This window comes from Saccostrea cucullata, unplaced genomic scaffold, assembly GCF_032062105.1.
Source record: "Saccostrea cucullata isolate Sc308-1 unplaced genomic scaffold, CSIRO_AGI_Scuc_v1 ctg6050, whole genome shotgun sequence".
NCBI lineage: Eukaryota > Metazoa > Mollusca > Bivalvia > Ostreida > Ostreidae > Saccostrea > Saccostrea cuccullata.
The window spans coordinates 48,056-68,002 of record NW_026938673.1 but is presented as its reverse complement, the minus strand read 5'-3'; the positions used below and the strand labels follow the sequence as shown (position 1 = coordinate 68,002).

The 19,947-nt window shown below is 31.8% G+C and overlaps 1 protein-coding gene across 2 annotated transcripts in view; it reads left to right on the top strand.

The window, feature by feature from the left end:
- The first annotated feature begins 222 nt into the window (after positions 1–222).
- LOC134250843 (uncharacterized) overlaps positions 223–19,947 on the top strand; it is a 28,255-nt gene continuing 8,530 nt past the window's right edge. The window contains exons 1-2 of one of the 2 annotated variants that reach the window (XM_062733183.1): positions 223–362; positions 592–647. In XM_062733183.1, the coding sequence (XP_062589167.1) occupies positions 271–362; positions 592–647 (148 nt within the window). In that variant the 5' untranslated portion in view covers positions 223–270. The remainder of the gene's footprint in view (positions 363–591; positions 648–19,947) is intronic. The other variant, XM_062733181.1, reaches the window with a different exon arrangement.

Here is a 19,947-nt window from a genome sequence, read left to right as displayed (position 1 = left end):
AACATTATGTGGTGCTTGAGCAATTTTGTCTCGTGTATATATCATTTTTTTTTTACATCTGTAAACATAATAAACTATAGCAAATTATATAAATGTGCATATCTCTAACTGATTTTAAACATAATAACTGTATGGATTTACACAATTTTACTATCGAGGTAAATCAGAGTACGTATCATTATTTCCCTGTAGTTATTCAAATACCGTTGTAAGTGAAACTTCCATACATCCTTGACGTAATGATGTTGGATGTAGACTTTCCATGAAACCATGCTTTTCAACATGTTTTGGTCTATAGCACTGCAACATTTTGCAACAATACTTATCTTTATTCCTTGTGCAAATCTTCAGGGTTGTGATGGGTATGTAATTTGTAGATTTTTAAGTTTTTTATATGTCTACTGATGGTTCAAACATTTTTTATTGTTAATCATATGAATTCAGTACGGTATAACTTCCCAATACGAGGTTTTAGATAAAAACGGTTACTGAACCAATGTATGAGTAATATTCAAGAGGTGTGAATTCAAAACAGAATTAAAAACGATTTCTGTTAGAACTTTTGCTTTACATCACCATTTTGATTTAAAGAAATCACGGTTGTTGCTCGGGATCAGTATGGAACGAAACATCACAAATTTGTTCGCGTAAGTTATTTACTGAAATTATAAAGGATTTTTTCTGACTTTTTTTATCATTTTTTCTTAAGGTCGTTGAATTCGTCATTACGTGCATTTTTAAGCCTCCATAATCAAAGATTCACAGTATATAGTGTTTGCCTTGTCCGTCTGTCTGTCTTGTGTATAACCTTTGAGTAACTGGGGCTATGGCTTTCCTATTTCACGTGTGAATTTCTTTTGACAAGACATTTCTTTTAGTTCTACCAAATTTGTCATCTTCACCTTGACCATATCGTCTGATCCACTTTTGCAGAAAACAATACCACACTTTAATCTTAACCATAACAGTTTGTATAAGGACTTTCATACTTCAAATGCGTATTTATTGTGACCTAGATTAACCGTTGAATTGACCCTTTTTTAAAAAAAACTTTATCCTTGGTCATAATCATTGAACGGTAAGATCTACATGAACTAAGGCTTTCATTTTTCACAGATATATACATGTACATCTTTTAAAAATATTTTTTTCTGGTAACCGACAATTTTGACCTTGACATTGAGAATTAAACTTTCATTTAGAAAATTAAACCCTCTCTATAAGCTGCAATATGGGGGCTACAGTGTTACACAAACTCATCTAATTTTAATTTGTCTTTAAGCAGCATGCAGAGATGTTTATTTTGGACTTAACTGCAACAAGACCTGTCCGTTTCCAAAATATGGCTCTAGATGCCAACAGACTTGAAACTGTATTCAGACTAATTGACATATGTCAACAGGCTGTTCTTTTCTTTTTACTTGTACGTTAAAACCTATTTCATCATAATAACCTAAAGCGACTTTCTGTAAATAATATGTTGAGAGTTTTTTTTCTTAAGCTTGTTAGACAGTACAATTTATGAATTTATACTTATTAAAATGAGTTTGATCACTCTTCGTAAACCTCAACAAGACTAATAAATAGTCATACTCATTTTAACAAGCATATTAATTTTTTCCCTTTATGTCAACACTGGAGTATATAGCAGTTCGTTACACCTGCCTTCCTTTATTTAGTTTAAAACATATATTTTATGGCATTTTTAAAATAATATTTTTGACGTTTTATATCTTTAAATGCGTGTGTATTTTGAGATAAATAAATAAAATTTTGCAGTGCAGTAGACCCTAATATGTAAACAAGAGGCCCACGGGCCTTATAGGTCACCTGAGTATCATGTAACAACTTTCCAGCGATTGTATTTGGTTCGTGTTTTAATCCAAAAGCCATGAAATTCACAAATTTTGAAAGAAGCACCATTGCTTATCAAAGGGCAGATTTCAAAGCATTATCTTATTTTAAGTCAAAGTTCCCCCCTTGGTACCCTTGACCCAGCAGCCCTGAAATTATCTATTTTGAAAGAGGCCCCTTTCTTCGTTATAAGGCCAGCATTTTTTTTTATGTTTAGGTTTAGTTATGAACATGAGAATAAAAAGTCCCGAAGGAGAAGGAAATAAAAATTTTTTTTTTTGATAAATCAATTATTAACATTTGTACATTCTTTTTTATGCTATCCTAATAGGCTCCCTACCACTGGACACATAATGCTTACAAATAGGAAAGTAGAACATTTAATTGCTTATTTCATCATCTGCCAGTTTGGGCCAGTTATATAAATTTTGTGATGTTGATCAAAATATATTTTAAAAAATCTATTCTTTAAAAGTCTTTCAATATATCTTCATTATTTAATATGTGTTAGGTGAATGTGTAAACATTGTTCTAAAATTTACTTGATGCCTAAAATTATAATTCCTATCATAAAACAGACAGGGGAGTATTGGGGAGTAGGGTCAACATTTTTTCAATTTAAGTGTAAAATAATTTTTCTGGTTGATACAAATGATACTACATGCCTGTATATATTTGTATATTCTTGCCTTTTAATAGTTGAATTTTTTTTTATTTCTTAAGGTTATTGTTTATTTCTTCCTCAAATGGACTTCATTTCTCCCTTAGTTTTATTCATTACATCTGATGCATAAGCAACTCTTTTCTGAAGAATAAGCTATAATAGAGACCTAAACAATGACCCTGGCAATATGCAATAGTTACCACGGGCAGTTTAAAACCTGGGGGAGGAAAATAATTTACAGTTACCTTTGAAACGAATAAAGAATTATCTCACCAGCATGTCATTGTGCAACAAAGTCGTCAGCATTTTATTTGTCCTTTGAACGGGTGAAACGTTTTGAATGGCACTCTTATCGATGAATTTTATACTAAACCAATCTTCTCATATCTAGCTTTATTTACCCGCCGTTTGTAAAACCGGAAGTGCGAGTTCGTAAATTTGAAATCTCGGTCCCGACTCAAATTTGACATCGGAAAGAATTTTTTTTTCTGAAAATTCAAAACCTTGAGCGGAGGGTTTGTAAAACTGAAAATAAAATAAATCCTGGCCTTAAATATGTAATTAGATCATTAGCATATTAACCAGGAGCAAAGGATAAGATGTTCAAAGAATTCATGCATTTCACTATATAATCATTTATTTAGAGCCCCACCCTAAAACAAGAACCCCTGACCCTGGGGCCATAAAATTCACAATTTTGGTAGAGGCACTCTTGCTCATCATGACTATGTACTTAGTTGGTTTATTTAATACCCAGGAGCAGAGAAGAAGATTTTCAAAGAAATAATGCATTTTCACTACCTACTTATTTAGCCCCGCCCTAGCACTAGAACCCTGACCCCAGGGCCATGAATTTCACAATTTTGGTAGAGGACTTATTGCTGATTACAATCATGCAAACAGTTTGACTGCTTGATGTCCAGGAGTAAAGAAGAAGATTTTTAAAGATTGCATTAATTTTAGTGGTTTTGGCACCACCCCTCAGGCCCCAGGGGGGCAGGGATCATGAAATTCACAATTTTTGTTCCCCTTCACCCATAGATGCTTTGTGCCAAATTTGGTTGAAATTGGTTCAGTGGTTACAGAGAAGAAGCTGAAAATGTTCAAATGTTAACGCACGACGAACGACGCACGACGACGGACGAAAACAGATAGCAACAGGTCACCTGAGTTTACTCAGGTGACCTAAAAACCAAGTTTTCATCTAGTATATTAGGTCAACAATGTACGGATTTTTTTTGCTTCAATATGTAAATTACAACAAGAAAATAACGATACGTACTTTGAAAATTAAGTGAATCAAACACTGATTAACCTTAAATGTAAAGATTGAGTAAATCCATTCTTTGAATAATTTCAGCTAGAATCTTGTATGTTACTATATTTTTCTATAACATATTATGTTCACAAATGTAAACAAATGAGAGTCTCATCATGAGAATTCCCGGGGGCATCGCCGCCTGGGCCTCAACTGGGGGCCTTAAGGCGGACCCCATACGCTCTGCCTGAACGAAGTTATCCGCCCTCCTAATCACAAATCCTGTATCCGCCCATGGTAATCTAGATACATGTATTTCCGAGCATTCATGATTTTTTTCACCTTGACATTCATCTTCATCTTTGATGTAATTTTCAATAAAAAAACAAAAGAAAACAAAAAACAAAAAAACTGGAGATTACTTTTGAATGATATACATTTGTATTAGGGCGTTCATATTTGACCAATAAGTCATATATAATATCCAATCCACTAAGACACAGACACCGTGGGACCAAAATTCTTTGAAATTGCTTATACTAGTATTAGTAGTCCCCTACCGGTGATTTCGGAGTTGTAAACTATATTGATTTGAATTCTCTTAGAGATTGCAGCAAATTCTTATTTATATATATATATATATATATATATATATATATATATATATATATATATATATATATATATATATATATATATATATATATATATATATATATATATATATATATATGTTTTAATCGTGTCTAAAATTATGGCGGTAGATGATTTTAAAATGTTAGAAAGTAGAGAAATCCTCCCAAAAAGTGCGCAAAAAAACTTGTGCCGTTGTAACGTTGAATATTGACCCCAGGTGAAAATTGTCCCGGGGTTCATTTTTCAACCTTAAATATTGAACCAGGGGTGTTTTTTTCTCCCTTGATAATTGAGACCAAAAGTCGTTGAATTTATACCCGGGGTCATGTTCAACAGCTTGATATTTTTTCTCCTATCCCAGATGGCTTAACAAGTTGTAAATAGACCCTGTTGAATATTGACCCCACCTTAGAATTTTAACATTTTTTGAACTGGGAAGTTGATTCACGGGATTTATCATTGTCTCTATATTTTAATTTTGGTTTCTAATTGATTACATTACATAATTGATTTCCTTTTCAAGAATAATAGAAATAGACCTATCATCCCATGTATAATGTACATTTTAATCATTGCACGATTTCAGTTATCTTCAAGCATGAAAATTTTATTTTTGACAATATTTTCTAAAATCCACATCCATAAATAACTACAAAACTAGGGCATAAAACAAAAATCCTGGAAATCTTGTGACTAGAAAGTGAGTCCTGTATAATATTATATTGATCGGGTACTCAGAACATCCCATCTAGTCAAATTCAGTATAAAAATTAACATAATTAAAAGCCTAAAAATTGACATGAAACACATCGGTCGAAATGAAAAGATCAATAAAGCGACCATAACATGTAAGTAATGCTGACTTCAAACAAGGTTTTTGAAATCCCTGTCACAAACTTATATGTCCTTAGCCTGCCTCGACCTAAAAATCCATCGTTTTGGAGCATAACCTTACGGAAGCGTATTAGTGCCATGCATTTTTTTTTTAAAGTTGATCATTCCAATTGGGAATTTCAACTTTAATCTTGATAATTATTCCAACTTTAAAGTTGATAATTCCAACTTTAATCTTGGTAATTCCAACTTTAATCTTGGTAATTCTAACTTTAAAATCGGTAATTCCGGATCCAACTTTAAAGTCGGAAATTCCAACTTTAAGCTTAGTAACTCCACTTTAAGCTTGGTAATTCCAGCTTAGAAATCCCAACTTTAATATTAGCTTTTTTAACTTTTTTTCGGCTTTATGTATTATATTGTCTGAGATACTTTGTAGCTTAAATCGTGTTACATTTTATACATGTAATTAAAATGGAAAGATACAATTTTATTATTAAATGATGATTTTAGAAGGAATAATTTTATTTTGCATGACCGTAGGGGGGTGCATGGGGGCGTGTCGACCCCACCCCCTCCGCCACCAATAATACAATAAGTTGCAGACATATACTATTGGTAGTTGGTTGTTGACGGTGCCACAAACTGAAAATATTATGATCCATATACAAAATTGATATGGTCTCTTTTTCTCAAACGTCCGAGGTTGAAATCCTGTCATGTAGGGAGTTGGAATTATCAAGATTAAAGTTGGAATTTCCAACAAACAACTTTCAAGTTAGAATTACAAAGATTAAAGTTGGAATTTCCAACTTTAAAAAATATTGCGTTGCACTAATAAGCTTCCATATAACCTTGAGAATGGAACTAGAGTTAGAGTCTGGGATGAACTAGAAGCTGCACTTCCCAATTAACGTTAGTGTATGATTTTTCATAGGCAAATATTTTCAGTTTTTCGTTGGTTTTTTGTCAATTGTAGAGATGTTGCATTTAGTATACTTTAGTATAAGATGAAATATCAAATAAAATTTGGATATAATTGAGATTTAATTTTTCACTTCTTATCTAGATCTGTCGCACTATAAGCAGAAACTAATATTTGTACAAGCGAGCAATAAGCCGTTCATGTTTTCTAGTGGGGACTTATTCTAGCACGGCCCGAGTGTCGATCGGGTTGTTTCTTAGCAATGTTGGAATACTATACCTTGTGAGAACCAGGTTGAATGGAATTGACTCGCTTGGAATTGTCAAGCTGACCATCTAAAGCTACTACATTAGCACATCTTTAATGATTACACCAACCCGATCGACACTCGGGCCGTGCTAGAATAAGACCCCACTAGAAAACTTGAACGGCTTATTGCTCGCTTGAAGAACTTCTCTTGGAGTTCCCTGACGATCCGGCATGCCCAAAGATTCCGTCAGCTTTCCTGACGATCCGGCCCAAAGATTCTGTCAGCCACGATTTGCGTTCTTTTCCAGCTACGAGTCTTATTAAACAAATTTTAATTGAAAAATTCAAATTTTTGTAGAGGACAGAATTATGAAAACTTAATCTGCTTGCTGCTTGCTTACAATAAGAATTTAAAAAAAAAATTAGAAAGTCTGCTATTGCAAGCATTATAGCGTACATGTATGTCGCCCCGAACTGGACAAGACTTTCATCTTTTGTACAATGTAACACCAAAACAATATCCATTAGCTAAGCTTGGACAACCATCAATCCGTATCAGTAGATCCTTTCAGTACTTTAATTCAGAAATCAAAGTTAAAGAATTTTCGCTTTCCCCGGGTTATAATCAATTATTTGAAAATTTTAAATGCGAATCGCACAACTACAAATACTAATCACTTTTATATAAAAAAAAAAAAGGATGTTCAAGGGACCAGAGAGAACACTCCCTGTCAAAATTTCTCGTTTTTTGCTGGTTTCCATGGCAACGGCAGCCATTTTGAAACCGAATGACCACTCAACAAAACAACAACCAGTGATCGTCCTTTGAGGAAAGTTTCAGAAAAATTGTCCCAAACATCTCCGAGAAACATCCTGGAGAATAAAAACATGCGTATATGTACAATTGCATTATGTCGCCCGACTTCGTTCGGGGCGACATAATTATATTTCCTTCATTACATTCTGTCCTCTACAAAAATTTGAAATTTTCAATTAAAATTTGTATATGACAAATTTTAATTGAAAAATTCAAATTTTTGTAGAGGACAATTCATTTAATGAAATATATGGAGATAACGACAGTATTCATGATCAAAAGTCTACAATAGTATAGACAATAAAAAAATTGGAGCAGGGAAAATTCTTACCTCATAACTCACTAATAATGACTTCAAACAAGACTGCTGATATTCCTGTTTCATCAACTTGCTTGTCAATAATACCGGTACTTCATTAAAAAAATGTACATACGTAGAGCATACTTTTCGAATCAACTGAGAGATATAAATTTCCTTGGTAGATGATAAAGGTATATACATGTAGCTGTATTTGTAAGTGAAGTCGATGATTGTCAAGTTAAAGAAAATTGATCATCATAGAAGTCACAATAAATGTTTTCTTCTTTACACTTTTAAGATTTAGGACAAATTCTGCTTCATATGAATCCAAAAATGGGTCTGCTAAAACGTGGTGCAATTGGTACCCATGGGAATACCAATAGATTGTTGAAAAACTTTGCCTCCAAAAACCACATAGATTTTGTCAATCGGAAATCAAGCATCTGCTTTTACTTCAGAGTTCTAATGTGTACATAATCTTACAATAAATCGAATGTTGACTTACGTTTTTACATGTATGTACAAAATGTTAGGTTTTCAGTTTTTTTTTCAACAGAATTGTCGGGTTTTTTAATTTCATGTCAGAATACACACGGCGTTGACCGCTTAACAGGAGAATCTACTTCTCAGCAGTACCTTGCCCTGGTTATGTTCTTCTTTTCCAACACTAACATGCATGAAAATATAAGTGGAAGGTTTTGAGTATTTATTATAAAAAAAGATAGAATGTTTGTATGTTCAGTCTCAACAGCTCTCTCGTATACATATATGTACACAACTCGTATGAATTTAACAAACTGGAACAGAAAGAAAATACAGTATATGTTTCATTTTTGTTTAGTTCGCTCATTAAAAATGAGCAGAGTCTAGGAAGTATCTCGTTGGGAATATACATCCGTATATATTCAAATATTCCCTTCTATATATCTGTACATATATATTCAAGTATATATTCAAGTACAAAGACTTGAAATTCTTTTCATTGTTATTTATAAATAGTATATTTATATATAAATAGTATTATAAATAGTCAGATATGAAAGTAAAACTTTCGTAAAAATGGATTATCTCCTCACAAGTTCATATAGATAGGAAGGAAACAACGGAAGTATAGAATGAAGTACATTGAGTTCTATTTTTACACATTGATGCAAAAATTTATTGTGCTTATCTAAATAAGTGAAGAAATCGCGTTTCATCATTAATGCAAATACATGTATTTTTTAAAAAAAGTAAGATTTTTTGCTTTCCCAAATGTTAGACTAGAATAATGTAAGATTTTAACAAAACACAAAACGGGAAAAGTTATTTCAATTTTAACAGATTCATGAAATTGTATATTTTTATTCTCATTTGTAAAAGAAAATGTCGACCTTTTACAGCCGCATGGGACAAATGCACTAGTAAATCCCAACAAAACATGCAAAAAAGAAAAGATTAGATGCAAGTAAAATATATCGCTTCCAAGGGTTTATGTAATGAATAAATAAAGAGATGGTGTCGAATAGTTTAGAGAAAACATTAAATATCTTACTTTAAATTTACCCCCGCTTTGGACCCCCCCCCCTCCAAAAAAAAATTACCCATTCATATATCCAACTTTGCTGTTCAACAATGGGATCAGGCAAACAACGAGTGCACTTATGGGCCCCGGTAAAATGTGAAAAAACAAACTTTTTCATTTCAAATCATTATTTGATATCTAAACCGTACGATTCAACATAATTACCGCTGAAATCCATGAATATACAAAGAACAAAACCAAAGAATGTTGCAGGGATCAGCCGACATTTGTGATTTTGTATAGTAAATCGAAAACGGTCATTCAATTCAAAGCTTTTGTTAACTATGAGCCTAACTTTGTACAAATTTGTGCGAATGACAAAAGACGCATAATACATCTATAAAACTTGTGTGAAATTTGTACACGATTAGGCTTGTACTTAAAATATTGAAAATGTACAAAAAGTACAATGTATTTACTATAGCAAATGAGATCTATTTACCTGTATGACACAGGTTGAACTCAAGTGTGAAATAAATTATTTAAGATACTTATGGTCACGTGAATTCTACCCAGGTAAACATTCCTCCTAGGTGCTCACTGTAAAACATCGGCAGGTTTTGTTTCATTTCGTCAAAGTCGTGCCGCTTAGAAATATTCGTATGAACACAGGTAGGTATTATCGTCATCCATAAAAGTGTCTGAAATATTTAACATTCGCGCAAGACAATGAAACATGTATTGAAAACCACTTAAACACTACTTTTTAATTAAAAATTCAATGAAACTATTATTGTATTTTTTAATGCGAGAGTAGCAATTTCTTACTTTTTCATCATATCTACTGGTACAGGATCACACAACTTCATCCAATTTTTTAATTAATAGATTTAGAACAATACGTAACATTCTGCAAACACCCCCCCCCCCACTATTATCCACCATCAGATTGTTCAAGTGTCGATTTAACAAGTCGCGACCACTACCTTATATGGAAGGCAATTTTCAACACGTGACGATGTCTTCGTCACGCCCGTTCTCCAATCAAGTGAAAGATTCCCAAAGCATAACAGTCTACCACGTGTTTACGATTCAATGGCTACATGTGGTTTTCGTCGGTTTACTGCACAAAATTTAACTCGTCACCGGAAAAACTGTAGAGCTTCTTTATAACCTTATTAGACCGAAATTGAAAGATTATATTCTGAAGACACTGCTTCATGCTCACATTTAATATTGGAGTTGTTTTAGATGATTAACAGTTGCTTCGAATATCGTACAAACGCTTTGACTTTTGCATATACATGTACATAAAACACTTTCTGATAATATTGAGGCCAGGGGTTAAATAATAATTGCACACTTTCTCCTGTTGTTTAAAAACAAGGACCTATATACTACCTGCGAAAGCTATGTACACGTATATCACGTGAAAAAAAACTCAATGTTTTATCGACACGATAGCACTTATACGTCTCTTTGAGCAATGGTATACTAGGCTGATGTATTATAAGTTTATAAAAGGCTTCATAAAGCAAATTTTGTAAATGTGAGCATAAAAATGAAAGATTATACATCATTTCAAATATTTCTTTCAAAAATTTTAAAAAAGAATTGAAAATAAAGTTTCCAAGGGACAATTCAAGTTGCCTTTAATTTTCAACACAGCTAGGTACTTGTAGTAGCCCACAATGCATTGCGGCTCATTCAGCAGTAGGTAAAGTAAATATATTAGCTAATTTACATGCAAATTTATTCTGACGTCAGAAAATCTAGTGGTCTCGCGATCGACCTGTTTAAATACCTATTCCTCTTGATTAACATAAACGAGAGTCAAGGAAGGTTCGGTACGACTTTTCCGGATTTAGGGTATCCAAAGACATTTAAAAATATTCAATTGTTTCAAATCTATGCTGATTTACGTGATGCTTAACGTGCTTTTTAATTAGAAATATCCATTAGTATCTAGCTATTACCGAAAAAGAACGATTTGGTTATATTTTTCTAAAGTAAAATTAAATAAAAAGACATAAAAAGTGTCCATTAAGCAGTGCTTAAGTGCACTTGTCCTTTAGATATCCAACAGTGACACATTGCAATAGCCTAATCGAGCACCCCTTTTATTCATTCACTAGTGGGTATGAAACTGCATGGTGCAAATGTCATTTAACCATTCCATAATATTGTCCTGAGCAGCTATGAAATCAGATGAAAAATAGTTTAAATCCGAAGTAAATCTAAAGGGGTTAAGAAATTAATATAATTAATTGTGAGCAAAAAAGCTGAAGAAAAACTAAACATTTTGATAAAAGTTAAGAAATTTATCATTACATTTACATATGAGATGAACATTTGTTGAGGAAAAGTGTTGAAATCTTATAGAGTTCCATTCAGACAATAACTCTGGAAGTGCTAAAACATGTGAAAAGATTGTCGGTGATATGCGGAACCTGCTTTAAAAATATTTCATATCATGATCTGCAATCAGAAAATTAAAAGAAAATGTAACAAAAATAAGTGGGCTGTCAATTTATTAATTTTTGGGAAAGACAGCTGGGAAAGTATGAGAACAGAGATAAACCCCGGAAATAATATTTTGCAACAGGATGTGATGTGGTTTAAGTTTCTAGGTGAAAAAGTATCAATAAGAATGTCCTAAAATGATGTTTTCAAAATTTTCGACCGAAAACATTCTGTTAAGATACCATGGAATAAGTATTGCATAAATTTTATTTAGCGACTTGAGTCTAATTGTGTGCCAAATTCTGAGAAAATGTAATTTTTGTGAGAATTGGAAGTACATTTTTAACAACACGATTCTAATATTGTAAAAAAAAAAGCGATTAATTCCATGTGCATTGGACAGAAATTCTAATAGTGTGACCAGTTCGATTTTTTTATGTTCATTGGAAATGTATTATTTTAAATTTATTTGTTCATTGCTTAATTGTGTTTGTATACGCAGTTTGCTTTTTAAATATCCTACCGATAGACAGTTGGATATTTAAATATCAAACTAATGGCCAGTTGGATCTTGAAATATACAGACAAGTGATGGTTGAATTCCAAATATACTTAGACAAATGACAATACATGTAAGTGACGTCATTGAATTTTTTAACTGCGTCACATACAGATAGTCAAGACCAGCGTAATATGGACGCCATAATCAATTATATTTACTATTCACATTCTGATAGAAATATATTCTGCAGATTTTCATAATACGCAGGTTTAATCATTATTTAATCTCAACATAATATCACGAATCTTGACGACTGAAATTTATATGTTTGATGATCATTAGAAATACCTTAGTTGAATATTTGTAAATATAAAAAAAAAAATGAAAAAATGAAATATTTAGCTGAAACTGTGCCCATGTCCCGTTATCTCTTTACAACTTACTGAACTGTTATACGAGGGCCGTTCAAAAATAACGCGGACTTGTTGCACAGAAAAAATATTTGACAACATAATCGGGAAAAATGTCACACATAATATAAAAGAATCTTTACTTATATGGTCTTCAAAATTTCACATAAAAATGTTGTAAATTGGTATCAATTTTGAGTGATTTTTCAGGACATATCATTAAGTCACGGAGCAACAAAATCTTCGACGTCACAGGCATTATAAAAAGTATGTGATTGATCTCTCATTTTCTCAAAATATTCCCAAGAGTACCTGTGCAGTTTGATTTACCTTATCTACTCAACATCCAAACACGATTTCTTGTCAAGCTTATAAATCGATTGAACAAGTAAAGAATATTCATTTTTGTTATAAAACCAAAAACTTCAGGTATTTATGAGATATATTTTAATATTAGTGACTCTCAATCCTGTTCTTTACAGTCCGGATAAAGTTTTCGTCGAAAATCTTCTTCCCGTTCTCACGTATAGCCTTTTTACTGAGGTCTAACAGTCTAAAATATCAAATTGTTATTTGTGGACGAATGTCACGAATACCCTAGTTTACTACATGTTTTATTATGCATATTTTGGATCTATGTTGGCGATATCTCGAGTATTATACATAATTTAACAAAAGTGTGGTGCGCTGTCAATTCAGGAGACGTCATTTTCACAGTCGTTTTCACGGGAAAGGCATCAGAGAAAAATCACTATATTTCTTTTAATACTTCAAATATCACGTCAGAAATCTAAATACATACTAATAGAACAATTTAAAGATATATTTGAGAAAATTGTCGAAAAATGTTGCGAATTATAGAAAATAAATGAGTTAAATTTTGGATTCCGCATGCTTTTGCTTTAAATTTTTTGTCTTGCTCCGTACCTCTCCATCAACGTACACTTACAAGTAATGTTCACGTCACAGAAATATGACGATACCATTTCCCCGCAGACCTTTATAGCGCTGTACAATTTTTCTGTAAAATTTAGCGTAAATATTATAATGGGGTAATATTTTAATAAGAAAATAACTTTTTTTCTTCGAAGAGATTTTAGCAAAGTAGAAGGAAATTGGCATTAAATTAAAAATTAAATGAACATTTTAAAGTGCGTGCAAATGTGTGATTGCGGAGAAACGGTATATGTGTGATTTTGTGTTAGAAATAGGAAATTGTATATGCGTTAAAATGCCTGACTGCAGGGAAGGGGGTTAAAGTAAATCTAGTTAAAATCAGATGGGAAAAAATAACAGGACAATTATTTCTCTTTGGCAAGGGCAGCACTATGGCACTGGTAGTATTAGTGTTTTTCTGAAATATTGACGTAGAAATTTTAGATTATCAAGAAAGAAATTAATCGAGTAATACTGCTTTAATTCTGCAGGATTTTATTCTCCTTTCATGTATTCTACTTGAAAAATAGAATATTTGAATTTCTTTTGGCCAGTCATTTCTCCCAGCATTTCAAGCTGAAGACTCCACATTGTATTTTCTACAAATACATATAACGACGATCGCTTTTTTAATTACAAGAAAACTTTTCATTGCCTTGATAACGTATATCTGAAACATAATCCTTCCTCGTGTTCCTGATTTATTACTGACGTATATATGGTTAATAATGGGGATCTTAGATTACAAATTACAAAAGGGTGTAGTTTTAGGAATCCAAGATTCTTTAAATAGCATCATGATTTCATAATTATTATGAACTCTGAAGAATGTAACGCCATACGATGGGACAGACATAAGAAAGAAGACGTTGACACATTGTCAGAATGGATTAAATGTATCAGTTGTATGTTACAATCTCGCATTTAGCAATCGAGTTGCAAAATGAAAACCATCTATGCTTCTGTGTTCAATAATTCAGGAATGAAGAAAAGATTACACTGTACGTTCAGTACGTATTTTTCCCTGCTGTCAAAGAAGGTAACAACCTTGTCTTTGTTTCTAAGGCTCATTATGTAAAATGTATTGTAGATGAACTGGCATTTATTTGTATACAAGTGTCAATCCAATTAAATCACATAGCTCCCCTATTAAGAAGGGGAATTTTTGAAAGTCATATGTCAGTTTTGAATATTTGTAATTTTCCCAACAATCAAAATGAATTTGAATTACCATATCTATATTGAATTCCGAAACTTAATAAAAATTCTGACAAAAAAGTACATTGCGGGTTCCATATGTCAGGTAAGAAGTGTTTATTTTTCACGCAGATTAAAATCATTAATTAATATTTTATAACGTCTTAGCCTGAATAAAACCCGAATAAGCAGATCATAACGCTAGGTAGGGTCATTGAAATATTGCGATATTGAACACTTGCAGGACAGCCGTTAATTTCAATACCGATACTTAAAATTCTTATTTTAGTACCGTTAATATCTTAATAGAGAAAGAGGCTTTGCAGGGCAACTACTGCATCTAATTAGTTAAGTTATTTAGTTGAGATTATTTATATAAATCGATGGGAAATGTTTAAGCTATATAATAAAGGATTTATTGAACTTATATTGGTGAATATTGTTAGCTGTACGAATGAACTCGTAAGCTCGTGCATTTGTTCAGCCAACTCGTGCCAATGCTCACCAATATAAGTTCAATAACCCTATTAAGTTTTAATTTTGATCTGTTTGACTTCCACAACATTTAAGTACAGCATGAAGATTTTGACTTAGGTTTAAGATGCCTCATGATTCTGGGGCCAGGTCTTCCCTTGCATAGATCTATCAATTGCTCCCAGTTATTAGCAGGCCTATTTTTGCATTCATATGAAACATAATTTGTTCAAATATTTTGTCTGAAAAGAACAAAACACTTGTTGTTCCTTTCAACTCAACATTTATTTACATATTGACGGCGCATTGTCAGTTAACAATAATTTTTTTCACTACAATATCGACACGAGCTTTCAGTCAAAATTCAGTTTTTTTTTTTTCGGTAAAAACATGAAAAGTGTATATACCTTATCTTCGGCTTTACAGTATAGAGTAGTAGTATCTAAAAAGAAAATTAATTTCACGGTCTAAGCACCCCCTTCTAGATCCAAAACCCTTCTCAGGGACCATATAAATCTCACAATTTTTGTAAAATACATTCAATGTCATCGTAACCTTGCATGCACTTTCTAATCACTCATAATCAGAGATGAACTTTTTTAGAAAAAGAATTATTCCCATATATATCAAAGAGTATTTTCCATTGAGGTGATTCAAGCAAGAGTTATTCACCATTTTTCGTCTTATCGTAGGTCAACACTCCAAATCCCTTCGTTATTCAACCAAGTTCCATTCCTTATACTGGACACTGAAGTAAAGATAGCACTATTTTTCTTATAAATTCACATTTGCTAAAGCCACTATCAATTCATAATTTGAAGACAGACTGCATTCTAATACTTCTTGCATGCGTGTTTTAAATTGGTTGCTCAGAGGTTAATTCACTACTTAACCCTACAAGATAGCGGCTAAGGAGAATATACGTTATAGAGAAAGGGGCTATTATCATCAGGTCAAATTGACCCTCTGATATATTTTATAATAAATTGAGTTTTGACTTTTATAAATTAATTCATACATTTTATTTCATAAGATGATTAATTTCATTCAAGATTTTGAAGAACATGTGTCATTTTCAGCATTCTTTTATCTTAGAAATACAAATAACACTTTGTCTAGCTTAAAGTTAAGAAGTTTTGTACATATTCACACATTTTCTGGCGATGTGAAATTCTGATTTATTTACTGACAAATAACATTTACGCAAAGCCACGCAATTTGATTAAGAATATCTTTTGAAGTCTACTTCACTCAATTAGTGTCAATCCATCGGATTAAGGTTCTTTGTTAAGATAGGTATTTTTCTATCTTTCGGGTGCGAGGCCCCCGACAGGTAAATAATTGTGTTCGCCTTTGATATGTTTACATTTTACCCTGTATGTGCCTTACCTTGACCAAGTGATTTTTTGAGTCGAAGCCCAGCGCGTCACTTTTGCTGGACACTTCGAAAATAAAAGAGGTATATTTTATTTCAACGACTTGGTCATATTTTACAGGTAGGCAATATTTCATATTACTTTTATTATTACGCTTTCATTGTACATATGTTTTATATTTCATGATCTCGGGGTAAATGTGTTCAAATTGAAGATTTTTTGTAGCAATTTGATATAGGCCAATACTTTATGTATTTTGATTTTCTTTGTTCTTGTTAGATTAAGTCATTTACCTAATTTCGATTGTATGCCGTAGATATACGTAGCTCATTGAATTGAGATATACAAATGTTAACATATATCGATTGAAAATATCTATTTTTATAACTAAAATTCTTTTCTCTAAATTTCTTGGTAACGCCAAATTATAATTTGTATAAAATTATGTATACAGCACTTTTCCGGAAGTTTAGATGTCACATGACCAGTTCTAAATTTACTTTCGCCTTTGTTTACTTGGGTTCACTTCCGCCCAAAGTGAAAATGCCTCGGCACAAGAAAAACTTTGTTAAACTCATTCAATAACTTTGTTAACTTTAACGGGATGAAGATGTAAGTTTATAACATTGCATATTTTGATTACAACTCATACAGATTTTTATTATGATTGCGCACTTCCATATTTTTATACCTTTTTATGTCAATGCATGTGCATTGATGTTCTGTATGTTTTTATTAGGTATTTGCATACCCTTTTTGTTTGTTTTGATTTCATAAGTAAAAGTCTAGATGAATTTCTAGTTGTATCTAAATGAAAGTTAGTAACTGTTAAATGAAATTATGAAAATAAGTGAATAAATATGTAAATTGAGATTATACAATATGACCCCATGTTTATGACTTGTGTACCTCATCATGGCTAATTAAAGTTCTCTACCATTCAAGTTAATTTTCCCCATCTTAATTGTTATTACTCAAATTAATTCCCTTGTATTTGTTTATTAATTGTGTAATATTGGTGCACATGTAAATCATAAGGTTGTTTATATAATGTGGTCATTGAATAATTTTCATTATCTGTTGCATTATTTTTAATTGTGCAAAGACTCATTGTTTATAATCTTGTGTTTTATTATGTCATGTTATATTATGCAACACTTTTGCTGGACACTTCGAAAATAAAAGACGTATATTTTATTTCAACGACTTGGTCATATTTTACAGGTATTATTATCAACACCCCAAATTTCAACATGACACTATACTGGATGGACATCATAACCCTTGATTTACAAATCATGAATTTAGATAAGTGAATTAAGTAAAGAAACCAGCGGTTTGACCACATGTATTTGAATTTGATATCAAAGAATGAAACATATCTTAATTGCCTTAGTTTTATTGGTTTTAGCCAAACGTTTATGCTCAAGAAATTCACAGTTTTTATTTTCCCTGCTATCGTCCTATATGCTAGACGCCGTAAGTTTTATAGTTCAGTTACTTCAGAAAAAAGAACTGAAAATGCTCCAATGATTACGAACAACGAGAGACGAAAACAGATGTAGCAACAGGGCGAAGGAGTATTTCAGGTGACCTTAATATACAAGTACATTCTTGAAATAAAAAAAAAACCTCTTGACAATCAGATAATTATCTTCGTATGGGGACGTTGATAGAGGAATTAAACTCATTAGATAAAGATATTGCCTTGGCAGGCAGTGTTTGGCGTAATTAAATGATATGAAATCAAGTGCAATTTTATATTACAAATGAAAACAGTCACGTGCATAATGTACAAAATGCAAAAACATATTAGAAGCACCGTTTCTTTTAGGGTTTTTGTTTTAATGTTTCATGTAACTTTTACATGTAACGCATTTTTAAAGGAGCAATTCATGAAAATGCATTTTCATTTTTTAGGATACATGTATTACTTTACACGAATACATTTTAGATATGTCCTGTAGTACTATTTTATGTAAGCTGGGTCAATCATGATCAGTTGAGCATTTTTTGACTGTCCATAGTTGAAAATTAATATTTTTCAGCTTTTTGATAAAATAATTAATACCGGTATAATATGTCTTTACCAGTGTTGGTAGTTAATTAGCATGTTTGGGAATAAAAATTGTGAACTATAGTCCCCTTGGACCAACGTAGGAGGATAAGCAAATCTGTAAACGGTCTATTCATGTATGATTTCATGTTTCATAACAACACTCAACATTCTGAATACAAACAAAACATTCATTGTCCATAGGCCCTCATTTACATGTATGTCTTAGGGTCATTTTGGGTGGCCGTGGATTTAGTTGAACAGATACAGTTAACACTTTAAGATACAGAGGGCCGGAAAACAATCTTCAGAGATGTATTTCAAAAGGAAGACAACTTTGATTTACTTCGCTTTACAAAATCAAACAAATTTTGTCAGTTATCTTTCTTTCCTACGGCTATTGAGAAATGCAATTTACATTGTGTATTTCAAAATTATTGTAAACATTAAACTCACAAAGAAATGTGCTCTTAAATAATTTTTCATGTGCACATAATACTTATCGGTACTAAAAAGAAATGAAAAGAAGATGTCCTTTGTTTATAAAAAATAAAACTGAATGTAATTGCTTTATTTATTTCTATAGCATTAGAAAGAACGATTTCCGACGGGAAACAAAAATACAATGAACAGTTAATAAATATATTAAAATCCTATGTTTCTTCACCGATATCATTAGCGCAGAAAATCATTGTTTATTCAAGTACGAAGAAATATTACATAGTAATTAAAGGGATGAAAGATTAAACTAAAAAATATTGTGTAACATACTGTCATATTTATAAGTGACATAATACATGGAAAATAATTCATTCAAAATGTTATGAAATTTCAGTTTAAAAGATTTAGATATTTCGATGAACTTCTTATCTATAAGCAGTATTCATGTCTAGATTTATTCTATGTTTCCCTTTGAACTCGTGATAAAGGATATTTAAAAGTAGAATACGCCTTTTTTCAATTAAATATTTTTGTCAGGAAAAGGCGTGCACGTCGCGCACAAAATCATGGCTGATTATGTAGAGTCAAAGCTTATGCATTATTCGACGTCTAAGTGTTGGATCTATATATAGTATTTTGTAAAACATCATGAAGAAGAAATGAAAGCGCCTATGTTTTACTCGTTCTCTGTGTCCCTTGTTTATTAAAAATTATTTTTCATATTTATCACCAATCACTGTGATTTTTCTTGGATTTATCTATAATCATTATGCATATTTCAGATTGTACATAATTTATTTCGAACAGCGAATACTTTTTATTTATGTTGATTGTGTAGAAATTGCGTTTAGATTTAGTTCGGTACATGTAATATCTTTTTTGTCATCCAATTCATCTCTGCATTTCAAACTCTTGAATAGGAGCATTATGATTCAATATAATTAAGAATCGTGGTAGTAATAAAATATATTAATCACAAATGTTTACTTATTAAGTAATCTATAATGTTACTATAGAAATCTCCCTTCAGTAATGATGGTTATTTTTATG